Source organism: Ambystoma mexicanum, chromosome 5p, assembly GCF_040938575.1.
Source record: "Ambystoma mexicanum isolate Mex_15411 chromosome 5p, UKY_AmexF1_1, whole genome shotgun sequence".
Taxonomy (NCBI): domain Eukaryota; kingdom Metazoa; phylum Chordata; class Amphibia; order Caudata; family Ambystomatidae; genus Ambystoma; species Ambystoma mexicanum.
In genome coordinates this window covers 546,580,560-546,592,061 of record NC_090930.1, presented here as the reverse complement: position 1 = coordinate 546,592,061, position 11,502 = coordinate 546,580,560, and the positions used below count along the sequence as shown (strand labels likewise).

The 11,502-nt window shown below is 45.0% G+C and overlaps 1 protein-coding gene across 1 annotated transcript in view; it reads left to right on the top strand.

Annotated features, from left to right (window-relative positions):
- Positions 1 to 222: 222 nt before the first annotated feature.
- Positions 223 to 11,502, top strand: part of SASH3 (SAM and SH3 domain containing 3) — a 516,850-nt gene continuing 505,570 nt past the window's right edge. Inside the window, exon 1 of the mRNA XM_069612974.1 lies at positions 223 to 711. Within this exon, the coding sequence (XP_069469075.1) occupies positions 655 to 711 (57 nt within the window). The 5' untranslated portion in view covers positions 223 to 654. The remainder of the gene's footprint in view (positions 712 to 11,502) is intronic.

The window sequence follows — 11,502 nt, the reverse complement described above, 5'->3', positions numbered from 1 at the left end:
CTCACATTCCTTGAAAAAAACAAGTCTGCAACTCGTAAAGGGAGCTTTTGGAGCATATGTGCTTCATACTGGAAAAGGGCAGTCGTGTGGGCATTCTTGTTACCACGGCACATATTAGGAAATTGTGAAACGTCCTGCCCACTCGGAGACCCAGAAAAACAGCATATAACTCTAGAGGCAGGAAGTGAATGACACTAGGTCATCATGGAGTTCCTTCTAAGGGGGTGACACGCCATGCTTCCCTGTCACGAAGCCAAACGCGCCTGCTTCCTGGTAGACTTCTCCTTTTCCTGGGGCAATGTTTGCCGCCATCTGTCATGTCAGTAGTTGCTACCAGTGATGTGGTTGTTGTTTTGCCCGGTAAACATGGACATGCGTTCAACGCTTTGCTGTCTAGCTCGGTCTCGAAACACCTCTCCGAGGATGCCGTAGAGGTCGCAGGACTCGCAGAGGCTGTAACTTCCTTCCTGGTTCACAGGTTCCCTCATCCTCGTCTATGGCGGCAACACAGCCGCAATTGCTGCAAAGACCGGCCACGTGACCCCGTTTCCTGTAAGAAACAAGCACACGCTTTGCTAAGGTGCAAAGCATACACGCCACAGGCCGAAGATTTGGGTTTTTATTTCTCCGTTAAAATATAAAAGATATAAAGACATGTTGCGTAGAAAACCATCCAATGCAGGCGACAAAGAAACTGCTCAGAAAAAGAAGGTAAGTGACTTTTGAAACCTGCAGGCTTGCATTCTAGCATTCGTAATCATTTTCACCAGGGTATGATATGGCATTTATAACGTGCCTGTACACAAGTGTTTCTAGGCGAGAGGATAGGTTGAAACGTTTTTTAAAGCAGCACCACAGACAGGCATGACGAACCATCCTCTTTGTGGCGCTGCCCGACAGTCACCCTCAACACTCTTGGTCCAGGATCAATGAATACTAGGTATTCAAAATCACACAGCGGCACTTCAACAGATGTCGGTCTGATAGCACATCGAGTAGAGCGCTTGCTTTGACATCTGTGCAGAGCCTGCTGACGCAGGTTCGCCTCCGACCAGTACCATATTCCGCCTTTCATCCTTCCGAGCCCGATAAACGAGCACTACACACCGTGGGTAACAATAAGCAGCGCTCAGATGCCTGGGGGGTCGTAGCGCAATATAAATAGAACGCAGTCGCCTCAAAAAGTGGTACCCAAAAGATTACATTGGCACAAAAAAAATCATCCTTTGGTATTCTTTTACATATTAGCTCAACCTTTTCACAGCACGCACGCCACACGGAATGTTCTCGCAAATAACATGATCACTGTATCTGGGTTCTTCCCTGAGAAAAAAGGCTCTCGCTTGAGAGGTCTGGGTACAGAATAGGACCACGGGGGTGCCGTTATTGAGTTTTTGTATAAAAAGCACCGCTGTTGAAACCATGTTTGCTGAAATAAAAGACATTTTAAAAAGCCGCTCTCCATCGGGGACACTTGGCACGAGCATTGCTACCGGCGTTACAATAGCAGTGTGACCTGTGCCAGGGTAACTGGATTTTTCTATAGAGTTCGATGCAGCCCACCTCTGATTCTGCTCTTGTTTAGCACCGTTACATAAAGCTGTCCTGGCCGTATACATATGAGCCAGTTGACCACAGTAGAATTGCATCTACGTGTGTCCTAAACGTCTGCTTCGATCTTAGCAACCGTTGTGCGGTTTACCTACTGAGCAACATTATCCCTCAGGAGTGCACAGTAAAGCGGTTCAAGCCTCCGCGATGTGGCGCAGTAAGTAGCCTTTAACCCTCCGTTTTCAGCGCATTTCAGCGCATTATTTCAATAAACGGCTATCTTTCTGGTACCGTTCACAGGTGTGTGTGTTTTCCGTTTACGTGCATTTTTCTTATTTTTTTTCTTATTTTTTTTAAATATTTATTTAAAAAAAGATCACATCATAACAACATATGAACAAAAACACAAACAAAATACAAACATCATGCAATCACAGCAAATCAACATTAACTATATACATCAGAAACACGAAACACCCCGCTCTCCCCCTGGAATCACAATGCAAGCAATAAAACAAATCTAATACAGTAACAGAATTTTGCCCCAGATCTTATTAAATAATGCATCTTTCTTTTCTCTCCAATACAGCACTCTCTCCATATCTGCTAAAGAATGCATCTCAGCAATCCATTCCTCAATAGTTTACGTGCATTTTTCATGTTGAGCATTACATCGCGCATAAACCTTTTCATAAGTGAGTAGTGTCCAGAGCCCCTGCTCCCTGGCAGACACGTACGCACTGTTGTCTGGTGTAGGTTAAAGATCTGCCTTCATATAGTGCTAATGGACCACTTGAATAAGGAAACGGGGCAAATCAGAAGGACAATATTTCATGGCTTTTTGCCGTCTGTCTTTGAGACTCTCCTGAATGCAAGGAGATGTGGGGGGTTTGTATTTGATATTTTAGGTTTTCTCGGCCGCAGACTAGGTCCGAGTGGGCATTGCAACTGTAAGGGCTAGTTTTGAAAGTCCCTGTAAATTACGCAGAGCGGGTATGTTACGTTTGCACCTTGAGGTACACAGGTCCCCTCCGCGTAATGTTCAACCTGTTTACAGTGGAGTTCAAAAGTGTAGTGTAAAAAAGGTGGATTACAGGTGTAAAAAGCCAGTGCAGTCCACAGGAATCCAGAGCATTTGCGCCAGCATGCTCTTTCAAATGCTCGAGTATTTGACTGGCGGAGAGGAAGGGCGAGGCGGAATCGTAAGGTACTATCCACCACTCCTTTTCGCAATGCTAATTGTTCAAAATGAGCCGTAATGTGAATGAAATGTATAAAAGCCTTATTCAGGGCTTTTATTTACCCTGCGGCTCAATGAAAATGAGCCCCTAAATGTTTTAAATAGGGGTAAGAGAGCACCAGCTTTCCCCCAGGTGCAACAGTTTTGAAGTTGTCACTGGCCCTCATTCCGAGGTTGGTGCTAGTCATGGCGCTTTTAGCGCCATGACTAGCACCAATACCGGTACCGCCACCGACGTGGTGGTATGGGGATTTACTGGTCCATTCCGCCCTTTGCGGGACCGGTAAGTCCCCATTTGAAATGCCATTCCACATGGCGGAAGGCGGCAATAACGGTACCGCAAATTGCGGTACCGTTATTGACCCCGGTATCCCTTTGCGGGTCCCGTCCTTAATGCCTGCTAAAACCAGGCGTTAAGGAAAGACCCGCAAAGGGACCTCGGAATAGGGCACAAAGGGATTAATGGCACCAGTGTCATTACCGGTGCCCGGTATCCCTTTGCGCCCAGGTCGTAATGACCCCCAGTGATTCACATTAAAGAATCATGCTTTTCTTACAACGGAAAAGTGAAAATAAAGAAAATAAATATTATTAAGCGAGAGTGTCTTAGTGTGTGTATGTTAGCATGATGTGCTAAGCGTTTTTTATACTGCACCATTCACCATTCACTAACAGCGCCAATTCTTGCACCTAGAGTGCGTTTTGCTCCCCCGACCCCAAGCGTCTCTAGACCATGGCTAGAAAAGAAACTGTTGTAGAGGTTAGGAAAGGAATGAGAGATAGGGGTGTAGTGTGTGGAAGTTTGCAGCAGTCTATTTATGTATTTATTTTTTTGCATTTATAAAGCACACACCAGCCCTTGGGCATCATGGCGCTAGAGTCTGGAGTTTGTTTATTCATTTATATATTATTATGGTTGCATTTTAGTTCATAGAACCTTAACAACTGTATCAACATATAACACAACAACAAAATCCACAGTGATTAAACAAACATCTCACACAGTCAACATACAAAATACATCATTATCAATTTCACTCGTTTGTTAAATTTCTATTTACATTTCATAAAATGATGTGTATTAAAACATTACATCTTAGAGTCAGTTTACAATGATCAAAGCATAGCCCTGATCAGACAAGGGAAAAAAGAAACCTCAAAGTACACTGCCAGGAAGAAAACTTACACTGAATACACAAAGCAAGTATTTATATTTCTACAACCTCAGACATATTTCTATTGGGCCCCAGCAGAACATTGTATAGAGGTATTACGCTGCTACGCTTGAATCAGTTGCCCTCTTTGTCGGTCTTAGCTGATAGGTAGGGTATGCCCAGGAATACATTCACTTGGAGAGGTTGTGCATCTCCTTTGGCTATTGAGAGCACACATCTGTGAGCACAGGGCCCGCCCCTTCGCGCGCAGAATGTCAAATTATTAAGGAGATTTGCTCATAGATCCTCAGTGATTGGTACAGATATATTTTGGTTATTTTGCGTCTCAGGCAAGTGGATGTCTGTCTAATGCATTTGACTTCCTACGGAGTTACATAATATCGCTGTTTGTCACTTAATTGGGGCATGTGGTCATCTTGAGAAGTCTTGTATCGAGTATTATTCCATCAATTCCTTATTTAATTAACCAGTTTCCATGTATCATACACATTTAGAGAAATACACAATGTAGATAATCAAGAAATGTTTAAGGTAACTCAAGACTATGCTGTGTGTGTTTTACGTTCTTTTAATGTAAATGTATATTTCTAATCTTGTTCAATAAAATGCGTAAAGTGGTTTAGCTAAATCACACTTATTAAAAAAAACAGAAAAACATGAAAAGGGCAAATGCTGAATGCTCCTGTGACGAGTATATTTCTGTGTGGGCAGTTTCTAGTATTTTACAGGGAAGTACCGACATTCTGGGCTTGAGATGTGCTCAAGTGGACCTTTGAAGAGTGGAGGCTTGTGTGTCTGTTAGGTGTTACTGTAACCTAACAGACCCCAGAAAGATTCATCTCCGACTGGCCAGATGACTTTCACAAGTGACAGAGCCCAGAGTGGACTCATGCAAGGTGAATGAGGTGAACACACAGGGGAAGAGAACTCAGGTGTGCGGGCCGTCACCCAGGGGGCCATACTTGCATGGACACACTGATGGATGGGTGCAGTGGAAGGGAAACGTGTAATATCCTGATAATATACTGTAATATATTGATTTTGTTTGATTGGATGGGGCTTGTGTTTTTATAATATGCAGGTGGAAACAAAGACAACACAACGAATTGCTTCTAGGTGCAAAGAGGACTACAGAGAAAGTACACTGGCGTAACAGGGGCCACAGCAGCCCCCGCAGCGCGGGGCCCCGCTTGCACATGTCCTGGGAGGGGGCCCCACTTGGAAAAAAAATGAAAAAAAAGATTTTTTCAAAACCTTTTGTTTTTTTTATTTCTTTCTGAAATCACTTTGCCTTCATAAAGAAATTATTTCTGTAACAGAAATAAGGGGCCTCATTACGAGTATGGAGGTAGCCATAGTGCTATTAGCAGCATGGTTGCCTCCATACCGGGCTCCAATACCGGAGTCTGTGAATGAGGAATTACTGGGTCATTCCGACCTTGGAGGACCCAGTAATTCCTCAAGCGAAGAACCATTCCCCATTCCCATTTGAGCCCCTATAGGGTTCAATGGGAATGGGGATGGAGCTAATAACGGGCCAGTTGATAACAGGCCCGTTATTAGCTCCTTGGTTCCTCGCAGGACCGGTAATCGGCTAAGGGACCTCGTAATCAGGCAGCCCGTAATGAACGGTACCGGTCCCATACCGGCACCGTACTAACAGTGAAATGCTTTACGTTGGTAACTGCTGGGCCCTTGTTAACAGCGAAACCCAGGTGCCGTTTAACATCTGTGTCCTCTTCTGTCCGGCAACTGCTCTGAAGGTCAGCCAGGTTGAGTCAACATAGCCCAACATTTCTGGGGGTGAATTCTGCAGCCCAGTCAACTGAATATTGTTAAGCCCCTACTTGTGTTTAATGTCTTAATTACTTATTGGTAATTGTCATTACTCCTCGCCCTATTCTTCCTTGTCCCTCTACTTGTGTATGAGGCAGTACTTGTGTATGAAGCACTATGCCTCATACACAAGCACTGGGATGAGGTAGAGGTACATGGAGGTAATGCCTGACTTAGCTACCTGTATCTTCATTACTCCTAATCCCACTCTTCCTCATCCCAGTACTTACCCATGAGGCAAGGAGCCTCAAACGTAAACTCTGGGACAAGGAAGAGGGAAGTAAAGGTAATTCTGGGCCAAGGAGCTGATTTTGGAGGTTGGGGTAGGGCATGGGAGGGAGAGGGAATGTGTGGGCCGCGAGATTGTGCGATAAATCATAATGGTTGTCCATGTCCAGGCTAAGCAGGCATGATATGTGGTATTAGTGGCTAGAGAGGCATTTTGGTGCAGCCAGTCTCGTTATTCCTCATTTTGGTATGACTTTTTTTTAACTGTGCATTTCTGATAAAGCAGTCCTGCTAAGTGTAATTACCTGGCTAGATTGGCATTTGGGTGCTGCCAGTCTAGCCATTTCTTACTGCAGCATTGTATATTTTTCTGAGCATCTGTGATAAAATGATATGATATAAGTCTATTATAACACGCCTCTACACAAGTGTTTCTTGACGCGACAAGCAATGGAGTGGAGATAGAGGGTGGACAAGACAAATGATCTTACTAGGCCTTGTGTCATTCAAATCGTGCAAGTGAGAGAAAGAGAAATGCAATCGGAAAGGAAGGGGGAAGTGCAAGGAAGAAGGGAGGGGAAAACAGGACTGTAATGCTCTGAGTAAGTGCAGCCAGGACAGTGCGGCTCTGGGTAGTGCAAGGAGAACAAGGGACTGTAGGGTTACAGTTACAGTCCCTAAGTGCGTGGTAGGCCGGAGGCAGTGCAAGGGTGACTGATCAAGAAAGAGCCTGGACTCAGTGAGACTCTGAGGGTAGCCAAGCAAGCAGTCGGTACAGCAGACAGGTAGGTCAGGTATGTCCGCAGGGGAGGGAGAGAGGGAAACCAGAGGAGAAGAGGAAAGTTTTGAGCTGCTTCCTGAACATCAGGTGGTCTGCTAAAGTTTGAGAGGGTCAAGGATGCCATTCCAGAGGGAGGCATCTGCAGAGGAGAGAGGTCTACCCCCACTCTCTGCCTGAAGAAGCGTCTAGCCCTTAGAGAGTTGGAGGTAGCCGGGGGAAGGGCTCAAGAAAAAAGGTATTTTGGAAGAGAGTGTTGGATGTAGTGTGGGCCCGATCCAAGAAAGCCTTGTGGACAATGCAAAGGGTCTTGAACTTTACTCTTGCAACACCCAGGAGCCAGTGGAGAGATTTCAGGGCTGTAGAGATATGATCCCTGGGCTTGTGGCCAAGGATAAGTCTCGCTGTCCTGATCTGGATTAGTTGCAGAGGGTGGAGAGTAGAGGAAGGCATCTTGAGAAAGAGGATGTTGCAATAGTCCAGTCTAGAGAGAAACAGGGCTCTGGAGAAAGTGAGTCTCTGGGGGAAAGTGAGAAAGGGAAGAGTCCCTTTGAGGAGGAGCAGCTGGTAGGTATTGGGACCTCTTGGCGACGTCCGATATGCGAGGAGAGAAAAAGAGAGTGGAGTCGAAGATGACACAAAAGGTTTTTTGCCTCGCAGGAAGGCGAAGGAAGAGGGGCCAAGGTGGGCGGCCAGAGTGAGAGAGGGATAGCAGGGGTAGGAGTCCCAATGAGAAGGATCTCCATTTTAATGGCACTAAGGTAGATATCGTTGGAGGTGCACCAATCCTGAATCACGGATAGACAGTCAGGAATGAGCAAGTGATGAGAGGAGCCTGAAAGAAAGCTGAGTGCCATCCGCATAACACTGAAAGTTAGAGGAGAAGGTAGAGATCATGTGGGCCAAAGGGGCCAAGTAGAGGTTGAAAAACCAGGGTGAGAGGATAGAGCCCTGGGGAATGCCACAGGTAGAGAGAGAGGTGGCGGAGAGAAAGGGATCAAGTTAGACCTGGGAGGGGCAGTCCAAGAGGAAGGAGGTCAGCCACTCCAGGGCCTGATTTGTGATGCCGAGGTTCTCACATAGTCGATTGATCAGGATAGCGTGGTTGACTGTGTCGAAAGTAGAGGAAAGATCAAGGCGGATTAGGACACAAGGAATGATGGAATCAAGGTTAGAGAGCAGATCTTCACGGGTGTTCTGGAGAGAAGTTTCTGTGCCTCTGGCAGCTCTGAAGCCAGACTGGTGGTCATGGAGACAACCAACAGATTCAATGTGGAGAGTGAGCTGGGAGATGGCGAGCTTTTTTCTAAGAGTTTTCCCAGGAAAGGGGTGATGGAGATTGGGCGATAGTTTGCCGGACAGGTAGGATCGGCTTCTTGAGGAGTGGGTGCACAAGGGAGTGCTTAACGGGAGAGGGGAACGTTCCAGTGGTGAAAGAGTGATTACAGAAATCGGCCAAGGTGCAGCGAGGGTGTCAATATGGACCTTGATGGTTCTGGAGGAGCAGGGGAGCACCTGTTTGGATGACACTTTCATGGATCAGACTTGTCTAGAAACCTTGTCAGGTGTTGTCAGAGAGAAAGAGGCGAAAGGAGGAGGAGAGGTACAGATGGCCAAAGGGGGGTCCAAGAGAGGAAGAGGTAGAGAGAGAGGAGATAGTGGACAGGATGTCCTGAATATTAGCAGAGAATTGAGAGGCCGGAGCCATACAGAGGGCCTGGGAGGGAACAGGAGAGGTGGAGAACGCAACAGGATTGACCAGTTCCGTGCAGATTTTAAAGAGTTTGGCTGTGTTGTTAGAGGCAGCAGAGACCCGGGCTTTAATGTGTGCTCTCTTCTTGATGAGTGTTATTGCTTCGACTGGCATTTTTGTGCAACCAGTCTAGGTATGTCTAAATGTGGCCTGGCATGCTTTACTGTAATGTTATAACTTGTCTACACTGGTCTTCATTGTGCAGCCAGTGGGACATGTCTTCAATGTGGCATGGCATTTTTAATAGCAAAGCATTAATGTTCCCGTGCACTTTTGGTGACTTGCATGTATTGGATTGGTGTTACCCTACAAAACAATTGCAAACACTCTGGATTTTTAGCCAATTGTTCTCAGAAAATCGTCTGCTGTATATTGCATTAAAACACATATTTATATATTTCTCCTAGTACAGTGTGCGGCACACCCCTTCAGCAGCACGCTCATGCATATTGTGCAAGCGTGAAAATCTAGGCCTGCCCAGAGTGTAGCACGACCCGTGATTTGTTGCCGAGTTGGGGCGGGGGTCCTCAGCCTGGCTCGCAGGGGGGCGCCCACATTTTGTGTTACGCCACTGAGAACGTAGTGTTGAGTTTGAGGTTTAATTAAAAAGATAAGCTTTATGTGAATTTTTGGAATGAAAACGGATGAGGAAAAAGGTGTAGGCTCAGGGGGGCAGGCATTTCAAACCTCTGGAGCTTGAAAGGAAAAACCCTTGTCTCCTCTACTTTTGAATCTGGAAGAGGAAACCACCAGGAGAGGAAGATCTGCAATCACAAGGACCTGACCAGATCATGGTAAATAGGCTAGATACAAACCATGAAGATATTTAAAAACCACCAAGCAGGTTTTTAAAACTATGAAATTCTAGATAGGCGACCTATGCAGTACATGCCAGAAAGGAGAGTTGGAAGGCTAAAATTAACTGGATAGTGCCATTGTTCAAAGATTGCAGCTTCTGAATATGAGCAGAGGGAAGACCGACACTTGGCATAGTGCAATTTTGAATTTTAGAATTAAAGCACCAAATACTACCTGCAAATTCTCTTCTGGGAATAAACAGAAAAGTCACTATTAGTTCAAAAGAGAATCTCTAACAACTTCTACAATTTGTGCTGTCTGTCGGTTTCACGTCTTTATATCATTGCTTTAACCTCGTGCTTTTGCAACTTTGTGAAAGCATTGGTGCTTACGCATCGAGTATACCACATGAGAAAAAAGCCTTATACCCTCCTCTTTTCTAATCGATAATACTACTCCTTATGTCAAGAATGCAACCTCGATTGTATATTTCTTTGCGGATAATATGCGTAAATACATTATGGACCATGCTCTGTCGCTAAGTAGACTGGGCTATGAATGTACAATTATTGAGGTTGATGGACTATGTGATAGCACATATGAGGGCTCAAGCGAAAAAAGTGATCAGGCTATTGTATGTCACAAAGTTAGACAGGCTGATAACAAAGGGCCATGTGAGAGGGGAAGAAGTTTGTGTGACCAACCGAAGACAGAAAGCTTGGAGACACGGAGGGTGAGGACAAATGAGTCTCACTGGGATTGGCTAGCCCGAATGGTCGAACAACGGGGAAGCCATATTCCTAATACAATATCCGACTTTCCTTCCTACTTTTTAAACTGGAATACTCCTGTTCACAGGCATTTACTTAATCAGGATGGCCTCTTGGAGTATATTGATAGTTTTTCAATCATAGCATTACAAGAGACATGGGTGATTGAAGCATTGGTTATAGATGGGTGGAATACAATCTCTTCTCTTGCAGTCCAAGGGGCTCGAGGTCACCCTAAAGGTGGTCTATTGCTGGGAGTAAAACAACCATTGGAGTTGGTGAAACTCCCATCTGGGTCTGAAAATATCTTGATTGGTAAACTCACATTTTCAGGGCCATTGTTCAACGTACGAGGGATAGACATTTTTATTATTTATTTATAATGATCCCCCATATAAGAACAGCCATAGTGTGATAATAAAGGAGGTGCAGATAATTATTGATAAGTTAACCGGTTGTCACCCTATCTTGGTTTGTGGAGATTTTAATTCTAGAATCCTGAATAATAAGTACTTGGGGGAACAGGAATGAGAGTTTGTGTCCGCACCAACAAGGGCTCGAGCAAACCTGTAAGTGGGGCGTGGACTGGGAAATTGTACTCTATCTAGCTGGATTTAGCAGGGTGAATGGTGCTTATCCATCTGATACCCCTCCACAGTTCACTAGGATTGGGAACAGCTCTAGCAGCATAATTGATTACATTTTCACTGTGAATGGTAATGGGACATAGACATACGTGAAGAAAGTGACTATTGTCCGTTAGTTGTATGCTTTGATATTTTGAAACAGTGTAAAATAAGTGTCCAATCAGGGACCTTGAGCGTCAATCCTGCTCTTAATCTAGTCTCCTGGAGTGACAGTAGGTCGGGGCATGCCTCCACCAAGGCGTTGCCGTTCTTGCCAATTACATGGCAGCTATTGAGCATTCCATTAAAAAGCCTAAGATGATCACAGCTCTGCAAGTGATCACTGATTATGAAACTTGTGTTGAGAGCAATAGAGCTAGTGCTCTAATTAGGTCTGGTATACGCTCTCGAAACGATGTGGGCCAAAGAAAAAAAATCAAAAGGCATTTGAAGAACCGATCCAAAACAAAAGTGAGGTGGGTAAAGAGCTATGTTGTATATCACGTTTAGCGTTAAATTGCAGTGAACCCGCCTGTTATGCTAAAACCATAAAATCAGAGTATTACAAATGGCTCAGAAACCATAAGTATGAAATAGAATGTAAGCGATGGAAGGCCTAGGTGGACTCATCCTTACCCAATAAACCCTCCATGTTTTGGATGATTATTAATGGTAATCAACATCTCGTTAGAGATATTAACGGCATTCCACAACAGGCTTGGGTGACACATGTGGATGACTGCTGAG